The sequence below is a fragment of the Limulus polyphemus genome, unplaced genomic scaffold, assembly GCF_000517525.1.
Source record: "Limulus polyphemus unplaced genomic scaffold, Limulus_polyphemus-2.1.2 Scaffold3017, whole genome shotgun sequence".
Classification (NCBI taxonomy): domain Eukaryota; kingdom Metazoa; phylum Arthropoda; class Merostomata; order Xiphosura; family Limulidae; genus Limulus; species Limulus polyphemus.
Window position 1 is genome coordinate 29,320 of NW_013668627.1, and position 14,307 is coordinate 43,626.

The following is a 14,307-nucleotide window of genomic DNA, read 5'->3' on the forward strand; positions in this document are numbered from 1 at the left end:
GATTAGTGACAATGTATTCTAAGTATGGATTGATATTATTCACAAGGGTGTATTCTAAGTATGAATTGTAATTATTGACAAGGACTGTATGCCAAGTATGAATTGTGACTATTGACAGGGAGTGACTATCAAGTATTGGTTGTGACGGTTACAGGGACTGTATGCCAAGTATGGATTGCGACTGTGGACAATAAGTGTACACCAGGTATGGATTGTGACTGTTGACATGGGTCTATACTAAGTATGAATTGTAATTATTGACAGGGACTGTATGCCAAGTATGGATTGTGACTGTTGACAATAAGTGAATACCAGGTTTGGATTGTGACTGTTGACAGGAAGTGTATACGAGGTATGGATTATGACTATTGACAGGAAGTCTATACCAAGTATAGATTATGACTGTTGACACGAGTGACTATCAAGTATTTATTGTGACTGTTCACAGGGTGTGACTATCAAGTATTGGTTGTGACTGTTGACAGGGGTGTATACCAAGTATGGATTGTGACTGTTGATAAGGGATATAAACTAAGTATTTATTGTGACTGTTCACAGGGTGTGAATATCAAGTGTGGATTGTGACTATTGACATGAAGTGTCTACCAATTATGTATTGCGACTGTTGGCAGGAAGTGTATACCATATATGGATTGTTATTATTGACAAGGGTGTATACCAAATATGGGCTGTTATTGTTGACAAGGGATGTATGCTAATAATATAAGGCTTGGAGAGCTAAGAGGCCAAAACACTTAGTAACAGATATAATAATAATAAAAAAACATCCACAATTCCGTATACATCAGTGAAGATATTTAGTCATTATAATGATAATTCTGGATGACGACTAAACTAACGATTAATAACATTTCTTAAATATCGAGTAACTAATGTGTATTGTTGTTAACAAGTCCCGAATATCGAGTAACTAATGTGTATTGTTGTTAACAAGTCCTGAATATCGAGTAACTAATGTGTATTGTTGTTAACAAGTCCTGAATATCGAGTAACTAATGTGTATTGTTGTTAACAAATCCTGAATATCGAGTAACTAATGTGTATTGTTGTTAACAAATCCTGAATATCGAGTAATTAATGTTTATGGTTTTAACAAGTTCTGAATATCGAGTAACTAGTGTGTATGGTATTTAAAAAGTCCTGAATATCGAGTAACTAGTGTGTATGGTTTTAACAAGTCCTGAATATCGAGTAACTAGTGAGTATAGTATTTAAAAAAAATTGAATATCGAGTAACTAGTGTGTATAGTTTTAACAAGTCCTGAATATCAAGTCATAAAAGTTTATAATTATTAATAGGTCCTCGATCATGACTGAACAATGTTTACTATCATTAACAGGTCCTGGATACAAAGGAAACAACTTTCTGCATGACGGAAGCCAAGGATGGTCTCTTTACTCACGACTCTAGTAAGTTTGTACCTATTTCCGGTTACATCCGGGTGACTTCTTTTCATGAATATTGGTAAACATAGAAGTCCAAATTGTTGTGTTTAGAACAACAAAAAATCATGTAGTTTCAAACTTGAAATAATGTACAAAACTCACAGAACTGAAAATGTGAAGGAAAAAAAAAGTAAATATTGTTGGTGATCCCCAGTCTTGAATTTAACATAAAACGTGAGAAATATATGTTCAAAGACTTTCTGGAAAAACCTAGCACTTTTGTAATAAGATTTTTTATCAAGCCTATTCATCTCTATTGTCATATTTAAAAAACAAACGGGTGAATGCAAAAATTGGGAAAAATTGTTCTTGAAAATCATAATTCAAAACACCTAATAAGAAATAGGTTAGGTGACTTATTATTGAGGGGCGGTTTTTAATCTGCGGTTGTAAACCTCTCTCCAACTTTTTCTACATAGTTCAGAGAACTGTCTGCACCTTATATTAGGAAGGAACAAGCTGTACTAGACTGTGAGATCCTCTGGGACCCAGTGGTAAGTTTACCAACTTACAACACTAAAATACTGGGCTCAATTCTCCGCGGTAGATAGAGCGCAGCTATCCCAATGTGTGGATCTATTCTAAACCAGACAAGCAAACAGCATTATTATGAGGACTTTGTGTAAACAAAACGTTTTAATTGATCTTTCTTCCGGAAGCAATGCCGTTGGGGTGAAGCTCTCCCCCCTCCCCCAGTGGCTCAGCGGCAAATCTGACCACTTACTGTGTTACGTTACTGCGGTGAGCACAACACAGATAGACCATTATGTAGCTTTGCCCTTAAGCAGAAGCAAACAATCAAACAATGTTCGGATGGATTAAAGACGCACTTTACAAGCTATGTTTAACTGTGGACCTTATCTTTCTTCTTACCTACCTGCTGAGGTCGTCATTCACAAAGGACAAAGAAAGAACAACACTAGGCTGAAGCTTGTTTAGTTTTTGCTGTTATGACTTCAGTATTTTTCTGGGAATACATATGACATTCGGATATTAATAAACGCTTGCATTCTATGTAACATTAAGTACCGCAGTTATACCAGAAGCAAGCCGACTAACACGGGACGTTTGGAATTTATTACAGACTTTTCAGTGAGGATGTGACGAATTCAAAGTTAATGTAACGAAAATTTCACGTACAACAATTCTATTCTGCTGGCACTGTAAACTTATTATTCAGGTTTGCTAAGTGTGAACATCGAGACATGAGTGTACAAATTTTCATAGAAAATATACATTATTGGTTTATATATATACTAATTGGAATACCCGGCTTTGCTGGGGTTATTAGGTTGATATATTCTAGATGACTATGTCAGTATATGTATTCTGAGCCTATTTTAGCAGAGAAGAACAGTCAAGAATATTTTAAACATATTTTTATTTCCCAGAAACATAAAAAAGTCGTAAAGGTACGGTAATAATAAAATTATTATATATAATTATAGATACCATTATTCGTCACGTTATCTAACCTATATACAAGCCAGTGTGTGTCGCGTCACCTCACGCTTGATTTTTCTTAATTGCTCGAAATAAGAGGAGTCATAAAAGCTAAAATACATTTATCCAGATAGAATAGCTCGTTTAATGCCTGCCCATTATGACTTTAGTGACAGGGATGCAAAGGAACCGTGAAGGGAGTTGCCGTGAAACCTTGTAAGTGTAGTAAATGTTGAGATGATTTAAAGAACTTAAAAAGTCTAAAGTAAAAACATAGTGTGAGATAACCTAGCCTAGAGCCAAGTGAATAAACGTTATCATCCAAGTAAAAATATCAATCTAATTGTAAACTTAAATCGTTTCTGAGTTTAATCAATGGAGACTCTAAATTAAGAAATATTTTTTTCAATTTTGTAGTCTATACATTTCATTTTATACTTTCAGTAGATGGACTTACAATAATATTAGGTTATACATTTGTTGTTAAGCAATATGACATAAAAGCCATTGTTGGAACGCATTGTTACCAAAACGCACTGGCTTTTCTATATATTAGAAGTTGTTATATAAGAAACCACTTCTATTCTGTGTGTTTTTTCGCTTGCTCACCTCACAAAAAGATGCGCACGCGCTTAACAATACCCAGATGCACACCCACAGGGTCCACTTAGTATGAACTCAACATTAAACATTAGTAAATTTGTAAGGTACAATACGTAAGAAACATTCTTATTTTAAGCTAAAGATACTGAAATAACTGGAAAACAAAGAATTGGGTGTTACTTTGTAAATTGAATAATAATCAGATTTATGGTAAGTTATACCATACCTAAGTTGGTGTTATTAAACTTTGTGATAAGGTAAAATATTTAAAGTAGATTTCCCTTAGTAGGACTGGAATAAAACGTCGGAAATAATATCAATAATAATAAATAAATAAATAAATAAATAAATAAAAGCATAATTTAGACCAATTTCCATCGTAAACAGTTAAAGCATAATAAGAAATATTGTAAAAAATATTAAATATAACTTAGTATTTTTAAGCGTGAGTTAACACGCATCTTACGATGATTTCCACATCAGTAATAAATTCGTACAGAAGATTCAAACCGTTCAAGTACCAAAAAATACAACTATAACTGATATTTTGAATTTAGAAAGATATTATAATTTTGTCCAAATAATATCAATGTAATGAAAAAAAACTGTTTTCAGATATATTTTAAATACAAATATCGATGCCTGGTGTCATTGCTCAGTTAACAGTTATGTCATTCATAATACCTTATTTGTTATCTAATGTAATAGTAACGATATATATTTATAATACCTTATTTATGAGCTTCTGTAATAGTAACAACATATACTTATAATACCTTATTTGTTATCTAATGTAATAGTAACGATATATATTTATAATACCTAATTTATTATCCTATGTAATAGTGACAACATATACTTATAATACCTTATTTATTATCTAATGTAATAGTAACAACATATATTTTTAATAACTTATTTATTAGTTTCTCATTAATTGCTAGTGATACAGATTACTTTATCAGGTTTTTTTTACATTGTATTTGTCACTGATTGTCAAAAAATATTATATTGGCTCATTTCATTTCCCATATCTTTCACAGTTCTTACCAACGTTTCCTTTTCTTTATTTCTTTCAACCTAGTCACCTTCTCGTTCTTTGTCTTTCAATGTTCTCTTTTATTTTTGTTAATCTATTCCCATTAAAGCACATCCGTTCTTATTTTCTCCCTTTCCTTCCGTTCTACTTATATATTTTTTTTATTTCTTCATTTATTTTTCTGCTCAAATTTTGTTTCATCAAGCCCTTTCTTCTTTTAGATAATTTCGGTTTCTTGTCTTGTTTTTCTGGTTTTTAGTTCTCTCGATATGTCTCAATATATGTGTAAACATAACATATTTCTAATATGCACATGGTAAGCGGTCTGTTGAAAGTACAAAATATGCCAGTCCAAACCATTATTCAACACAAGTGTATGTGTGTCCGCTTATAACAGCGAACCTCTAGACCGATTGTCGTCAAATTTAGCGTGTACTCTTAGGGCCTGACGGGAAATTACAAATGGGGTTAGTATTCGGACCTGAATCCCTTACGTCACCCTGGGAGCTCCTATGTTTTCCGTGTACTTTGCGTCAGATAATAACTGATATGTCCTGTATACAAGTTTATAATGATTGTGTCTGATCGATAGGTAAATAAAAATATTACATGATTGTCATTAACTAGGAAAGCAATATTTAAATTAGAAATCAGTATTAACTGTGTTATTTTTGTTTTATAAAAATACATTCCTGATTGACACGTGTATGATATGATGTGTTTTGCTAGACAAACAATATCTTATCTCAAGGACCGCCTCTTGTTACCAGTATATTTTATGTAATAAAATATGTGTAGTCAGACAAAACAATATATCTCAAGGACCGCCTCTTGTTACCAGTATATTTTCTCAAGGACTGCCACTTGTTACCAGTATATATATATATATATTAACATAATAGTATGCTGTCTGTTGTCTGTCCATGTAACTACTTCTCAGGGTTTGGATGGATTCTCATCAAATTGGGTATGGAGGTTCAGTGGGTCTATGGGGAGAAACATACAGATTTTCAGTTTTGCGTTTTGTATTTTGCGATTTTTATGGGCGTTTTTACCATTACTTTGCCCCTGTTGATGGACCTTCGCCTAATTTAGCATGAAGGTTTGTTGGGTCCATGTGGAGATACACGCAAACTTGTGGTTTCACATTTTGTATTCTGAAGTTTTTATTGTCGTTTTTTACAATTACATATAAGGACAGTAACATTTCATGTCCTAAGATAACCTTTCATTAATCATGAATTTACATAACTTCCGTCTGGGGGACGGGTACTCCAGCTAATATTTTATATAATAAGATATGTATCGCCAGACAAACAATATCCCATCCTAAGGACTCCCACTTGTTATCAGTATATTTTATATAATGAGATATGTGTCGCCAGACAAACAATATCCCATCCTAAGGACTCCCACTTGTTATCAGTATATTTTATATAATGAGATATGTGTCGCCAGACAAACAATATCCCATCCTAAGGACTCCCACTTGTTATCAGTATATTTTATATAATGAGATATGTGTTGCCAGACAAACAATATCCCATCCTAAGGACTCCCATTTGTTATCAGTATATTTTATATAATAAGATATGTGTCGCCAGACAAACAATATCCCATCTTAAGAACTGTCATTTGTTACCAACATTTTTGATAAGGTGGAAGTTAACGACATTGCCATTGGCTCTTTACGTATTTTGTACAACACAAATTAAAATACTGGCGACAACATTGTAGGCATGTTGTTTAATTTCTTATCCAGCTGCTTACGGAAGATGAAGAGAAACTTATTTCTAATAACGTTGAGCGGTTTCTCTAGCCCTAACGAAGTCATAGACTCGGGTAATGTAAATTATTTATAGCGACAATCGATTTTTTCAAAGCAAAACGTACAACGGAAGTGCATCAGATTAGTTTGTAATAAATATAAAACAGACGTTATCGAAACGACAGCGCTTAGATTTTGTGCTTACGGATATATTATATATATATCAACTCATTATTAAAAGTTCGCTAACCTCTACTAGTATAATAAAAATTCTTTGCCTCAGAGATAAAAATTATAATGTTCCATTTAGGTGACACGACTTTGTGAATTTTATAAAAGGTTAAAAAATTTTAAGTAGGATTTACGTTGTAATATTTAGTACATCAGTATGTTTGAGACAAGAATGAAAAGTTGACCTTTGGTTGTGTTCGATATACACCAGGAAACTCAGAAAACCTTGCTCATGATATTACACACTATTTACTTGTATTATTGAGTTATCTAAGCAATCTTTACAATCTCGTGGTATTAAATAAGCTTCATGTATTAAGTTTCCCATAATTTGTGTTACTTTTAAGCCAAATGCTAGAAATTAAAGAGAGCTAGTATTTCACTTTTTACTGGTAATAATGTTTTATATCTAAGTTATATTCTGTGTTCCGAATACTAAAAGTTGGTGTTTATACCTTCATATTAGTTCTTGTGCGTTGATGTATGACTCATGGTAAAGTAGCGCGTCCGTAAAAGTGCGCTCTATTATATAAATATTTTTTGTTGAATCCCAGTAATTTTTATTGGATGGTTCTTGATCAATCAAATTCACCAATTGTTGAATTCCGTGCCTTGATATTTGGTTACAACTTGTTTTTTTACGGATGGTTTACCTTAAATTCGGAAGGATTCTTTGCAATATTTTGATTCATGTAAGACAGATCTAGAATCACCCGAAAATAAAAGCGATATTTTCTGAGGCCTAGTGTTCCGGTTAATTACTCCACGTTGAAGAAATTGGAAGAAAGTATCGAGTTACAGTCTGTCTTGTGTTCGTAACGAATCTTGGTAGAACAGGTATTCGACGTAAGGCATCAGAAAAATTAAAAAAAAACACATCCCAATCACTGGCAAAATATTTGTCTTAAACAGGAGTTAGATGCACAAAAAAAAATTAATTAAAAAAAATTCAGCTAATGAAAAGTCGGACAACCAAAACAGGTTCTTCAGTTTCAACGAAAATTATTTTATGAAAGAAATCGCTACCAATAACGCACTAAGACTATTTAATACCAACTACGCTAGTTTTAAGAACAACTTCGAACAATTTCATAACTTCTTGTTCAGGATTATCAGTCTAACGACTAAAATAACTCATCTACACTTCTTTTCAGTAGAAAAAGATCATAATCATAAAAAATGTCTAGAAAATCGCATTATTGTTGGTACCTGTTGATTAGATGGTAGTAACAAAGGTAAAAAAAAAACCTTCTAGTGGCTACGTAGGATGTAAACATAATGAATTTGTTTTTCGTACATAGGTTCTGTAACCTTACATACTCTTATAATAGCGATTAACTGTTGATAGACAGTGTGATTTTAAAATGTGTTCTTTAAAGAAAATATTATACATAAATAAATATGAATTGTTCTATGATTTAATAAACGCCCTTTGCATCAGAAGATCATTTGTACACCTCAATATGTAATTCAAGGATCATTTGTACACCTCAATATGTAACTCAAGGATCATTTGTATACCTCAATATGTAATTCAAGGATCATTTGTATACCTCATTATGTAATTCAAGAACGATAACATCAATTCCTAACCTGTAAAGCTGTTTTCCTTTCTATGCTCCAAAAATCAAGTGACCAGAAAAAAAAAAAAATGAGAGGGACAAGAAGCCCCAACTCGGGTATACAGAAGTATCTTAAATCGTGCATGAAGTTTTGTAAATAAAGTAACTTTAATATAATACAGTTTTTTTTTTGTACTAAGTACCTATACATGTCATTGACGCAAAATTGTTAGTGATTATTAAGATAAGCCCTAATGAGTCGTCGTTCGTTCACTGAAGAATAAAAAATAAAATAAATGTTCTCGCTTGAATTTCGATTGGTAAAAAAAAAGTTACATTCAGTTTGTCGTTCAGAACTTTCCTTTAGCGAATTTAAAGAAACAAAACTTGAAATGAGGTTTGCTGCAAAGTAATCACTAACTTTAGAAGTAGTTTAACTATTTTTTATCAGCCATGTTTTTTCAATGAATAATAAACTTCTCTGACTACAAGTCAAATACGATTAGCAGAATTAGTTATAGGGCACAATCTAAGGCCAATCTCTCAGATTAAGTGTTACCAAAAATAGAAGAAATGCATCTGTGTTCTATTAGGAAATCAACAGGAATACAGAAAGAAGTCTATAGGATATTAAAAAATCAGGATATCACTTGTGCCGTAGGTTTTAAGGTTTCAAAATCAATAACAAAAACACCGTTATTTTAACATTTCAATGACAGAAATTTTGGTGTCAATCTATAAAGAAAATGATGGAAAGATTTTTTGTAAAATTTAATAAATTGCTCAATTAATATGTGGTCGAGAAAATGTATTCTATTTTCCTATATGAATCTAAGTAAAATAACCGGAAAGTATATATATATATATACGTGTTTATTGTATATTTTTGACAATTTTATTGTAAAGTTATCTAATGAGACATTACCGATAAACACAGTTCAGGAACTTACTTCAATATGTTTTAATGCTTCCAACGTTATAACTTAAATCATGAATACAAAGATATTTCTAAAACTAATATCACCACAAACATTGTTTACGAACATATGGGTAGGTTTCAAAACTTCAGTATCTCTGATCGCCTTTGCAAGCTTTCATCACATGATTGTGTTACTAATTTCGATCGATTGTCTAATTAATTACTTTCGTTAGAACAGTTTTAGTTTAATCCATGTAATAGCATATGCTGTGGATAAATGGAACTGTATCATTATGTTCAAAACATAATCAAATATTGGCACCCACTCACACGTTCTGTGTAACAATATTTTGTCTCTATATCAATCACTCTATCTACCTGTCTGTCAGTCCATTTATATGTCTTTGTACAGCAAAATACTTTTATTTGTCTTGAGTGTTTCTTATTAAGATGTACAAAAAAGAAAGTGAAAAGCATGGACTGCCCCTCAACCTGACAGAAAGCTACGGACTGCCCCTCAACCTGACAGAAAGCTCTGGAACTTCTTTTCAATCTTACAGGACAGTTTTCAATTAGATTGGAAACGCAGAAAATACTTCATTAGTGAGATTGTGAAGAAGACTGTTAATTCACTTGGCTGAGTTGAATTTTTATACTAGAAACCAGAATGAATACAAAATGATTGAATGACAGAGGTGCTAATTAACTGAGAAGAAAGCTTTCTTATAATCAAGTTTATATCAAATTAAAAACAATCAAGGAAACTGAAAATTGTACAACTAGGACAATCTTCCTAATCACACATCGTCTTCATTTTTCTCGAATTTCTTCATTCGTAGATATTACTGTGCCTAATAAAATAGATGAACACTTGAAATTTCATTAGGACATCACCGAAGAAGACAAAATCAGTATATTTCGGAAATGTCAGCAAATTTAATTTACCTGGCCAGTTAAACTATACAGAATGTAAGCTTCTTCTTAACCAGACCTTAAAATATTATAGTTGTGAGTTCTTTTAGTTATTGTACAGGTTTCTGTTAGTTACTGTCAGGTTCCTTTTAGAATTGTACAGTTTCCATGAGTTATTGACCTGGTTCCGTTTAGTTATTGTACAGGTTTCTCTTAGTTATTGTCAGGTTCCTTTTAGTTATTGTACAGGTTTCTGTTAGTTATTGTTAGGTTCCTTTTAGATATTATCCAGGTTTCTGTTAGTTACTGTCAGGTTCCTTTTAGAATTGTACAGGTTCCATGAGTTATTGTCCTGGTTCTGTTTAGGCATTGTACAGGTTTCTGTTAGTTATTGTCAGGTTCCTTTTAGTTATTGTACAGGTTTTTATTAGTTACTGTCAGGTTCATTTTTGTTATTGTACAGGTTTCTGTTAGTTACTGTCAGGTTCCTTTTAGAATTGTACAGTTTCCATGAGTTATTGACCTGGTTCCGTTTAGGCATTGTACAGGTTTCTGTTCGTTATTGTACTGGTGTGTTTTACGTATTGTAAAAGTTTCTGTTAATTGTTGTTCAGGTTCCTTTAGGTATTGTACAAACTTCTGTTAGTTATTGTTGAAGTTTGTTTCAGGTATTGTAATAATTTCTGTTAGTTAGTATTTACCTTTCCATTAGTTAATTTTCAGGTACTTTTAAGTATTGTAAAGGTTTCTGTGAGATTAAATAAATGTAGACGTCCGCATGACACACATACGCTCCCTGTCTACTCTATTCCCTCAAGCAAACACAAATACAGTCTCTTCTCTCTGTCTCTTTCAAACACTAACGCTTTATCTCTTCCTCTCTCTCTCTCTCACACACACACACACATTTATATAATTATCTGAATACAGTTTTTTATCTAAAGATAACTTCCCTTATCGTTCAACGATTTAGATTTTATAAATATGTACTGTAAAATAGCATAAAGATTCAGTTATTAAGAATATGTACTGTAAACTAGCATAAAGATTCAATTATTAAGAATATGTACTGTAAACTAGCACAAAGATTCAGATTTTAAGAATATGTACTGTAAACTAGTAAAGAGATTCAGATTTTAACAATATGTCCTCTGTCAGGATTTATGGATGGATGGGCAGGATTCTTTACAGTAGGAGTCTGTGACTTTTTGGCCATAAATTTCAACAATAAACAAACAGCACACAGTCCAATTGTTTTAAAATAATACATTAAGACAAATCAAACGTATACACGTATGTTCGTTACACTGCTGGTTATTAAAGTTGTATCCAGAGCTTTAAATAATTGTCTTTTTTCGTCAAAGTCCACACAGGCTAGTTCAGCCACTTTAGAACACAACTTACAAGACAAATTATTTCTTCTCTACTCTGTTATTACAATACAACCTGTGATAATTTCACTTTAAAAATCGCCACCATGCGCTCTTTATGGCTAAACTCACAATCACGCAGTCTAGTTCTACCTAACTGTGTCTTTATACATAACTAAATGTATACCCTGACAGAAGCCTCAAACGTTCTACACACTACGAGATATTGTAATGCAATAATACTCAATTATAACAACGAGAAAAACTTAGAAGGTTCTAGTAACATGACGGAGTAACACAACAATCGCCGATTCACAACAATTGACCTACACAACGTATGATTTGACAACAGTTATCTAAATCATAACACTCGCACTAAACTTAAACATTCGTGTATTATCTAACATGCTGTAAACTAGCACAAAGATTCAGATTGTAAGAGTACTTACTGAAGACGATCCCAACAATGAGCTTGTATGTTAATGTGATATCATATACTACTAACAATACAAAGGATACGGATTTAACTTTAACTCATTTATACCAGAATACTGTCTCTCTTTTCACCAAAACCAGATTGTCGATGTAAACTTAATGTAATCTCAAAAACTAGATAGTAAAAGCATCATCAACTTATATGATATAATGGTGATGACACGCCGTTTCTCAGTGTTTGTAAATGAAATTATGCTCAATGTTTTTTTTTGTTCTCTCTCTTATATATATATATATTTATTCATTTACACTAAAAGGTTTGAATGAAAAGTGATTCTACTCGACTTTTGTTATGACATTTTCGTTTAAACTAACGCACGAAATCAACTGCTGGATCAGTATTAAGTCATCTTTCACTGTCATGTTTGGGTAATGGAGCTATTACTCAAACACTGAGTTAAAACACTGGCCTCCAATGGACATATCAGCACAGAACGGTTGCAAATTTCCAACACAGTGTTATTATTATTTAAAGTTATGTTTAGTTTTCTGTTGTTAATCAGTTTATTTTCCGTTTGACAAAATGTATGACTGTAAGGTTTCAAGTAGCGAGTTTTATAATTTTGTCTTAACAGTTGTTTCTCTAACGTCATCCCAGCCCTTAAAAAAGAAATCCCTCATGAAAATATTATGTTCTACTTGTAGAGACGCCGGAATCACGAAACTGCCTGTTACTTTGTGTTTCAAAAGAATTGTAATGTAGTCAAACAGTTGCTTCTCCTACTCAGAAAAACTGGGCAGATGGGAGAATAAACAACTTCACAGACAATTGATGAATAGAGAGAGAGAGATAGGTATAAAAACAAAAGTGTAAAGAGAAAGAGATAGGTCAAAAACAAGTGTAAAGAGAGAAAGATAAGTGTAAACACAAAAGAGTAAAGAGATAGAGATAGGTATAAAACCAAAAGAGTAAAGAGAAAGATAAGTGTAAACACAAAAGGTAAAGAGATAGAGATAGGTATAAAACCAAAAGAGTAAAGAGAAAGATAAGTGTAAACACAAAAGTGTAAAGAGAAAGAGATAGGTATAAAAGCAAAAGTTTAAAGAGAGAGAGATAAGTATAAAAACAAAAGTGTAAAGAGAAAGAGATAGGTAAAAACAAAATTGTGAAGAGCGCTAGATAGGTATAAAAACAAAAGTGTAAAGAGAAAGAGATAGGTAAAAACAGAAGTGTAAAGAGAGAGATAGGGATAAGAACAAAATTGTAAAGAGAAAGAGATAGGTATAAAGACAGGTATAAAATATTTCTAATCATATAGTTATATCGGTCCTGTATCACATTAACACGTTACTTTAAAATGTTTCTGACTATGTAGTTATATCATTTATGTATAAAATGAACATACTTTAAAATGTTTCTAATCATATAGTTATATCGGTCCTGTATCACATTAACACGTTACTTTAAAATGTTTCTGATTATGTAGTTATATCATTTATCTATAACATGAACATACTTTAAAATGTTTCTAATCATATAGTTATATCGGTCCTGTATCACATTAACACGTTACTTTAAAATGTTTCTGACTATGTAGTTATATCATTTATCTATAACATGAACATACTTTAAAATGTTTCTAACCGTATAGTTATACCAGTTCGATATCACACGAACTTCTTACTTTATAATGTTTCTAACCATATAGGAATATCAATTCTGTAACAAATGAGCATGATAATTTGAGATTCGTTAGTTCATGTAGTTAATGTCAGTTCTTTATTGTATGAGCATGTTACTTTAAAATGTATTTTACCTCGTTATTATATCACTGGAAAATGACTGTAACTACTTAGGTAATGCATCTGTGTATCACATAATTTTGTTATTGGAACATGTATAAGGTTAGTGTAGAAAGTTTGTTGAAAGAGGTATTGTGTTGGACAGAGTATTTTGTAAATGTTTTACTGGGCTGCTAATAGAAAACATAGAGAGGTATTTCAAAAAAAAAGTTTTATTTGTTTGATATAGTCGCGTGTAGATACTGATACTGTGCTGCTGTTGACAAAGTCAGAGGGATTTGTGTCTCAGACACAGTAGTTGGTAGATCTGATACTCTGCTGCTTTTGACAACAGTGGAGGGATTTGTTTCTCAGACACAGTAGTTTATAGATCTGATACTGTGCTGCTTTTGACAACAGTGGAGGGATTTGTTTCTCAGACACAGTAGTTGGTAGATCTGATACTCTGCTGCTTTTGACAACACTGGATGGATTTGTTTCTCAGACACAGTAGTTGATAGATCTGATACTATGCTGCTTTTGAAAACATTGAAAAAATTGTTTCTCAGACACAGTAGCTTATAGATCTGATACTCTGCTGCTTTTGACAACAGTGGAGGGATTTGTTTCTCAGACACAGTAGTTGATAGATCTGATACTGTGCTGCTTTTGAAAACATTAGAAAAATGTGTTTCTCAGACACAGTAGCTTATAGATCTGATACTGTGCTGCTTTTGAAAACATTAGAAAAATGTGTTTCTCAGACACAGTAGCTT

General features: G+C 32.2%; 1 protein-coding gene across 1 annotated transcript in view; it reads left to right on the forward strand.

Annotated features, from left to right (window-relative positions):
• Window positions 1-1,365: 1,365 nt before the first annotated feature.
• The window catches only part of LOC106468467 (sodium bicarbonate transporter-like protein 11), a 103,594-nt gene continuing 90,652 nt past the window's right edge, over window positions 1,366-14,307 (forward strand). The window contains exon 1 of the mRNA XM_022396800.1: window positions 1,366-1,431. Coding sequence (XP_022252508.1) covers window positions 1,392-1,431 — 40 coding nt within the window. The 5' untranslated portion in view covers window positions 1,366-1,391. The remainder of the gene's footprint in view (window positions 1,432-14,307) is intronic.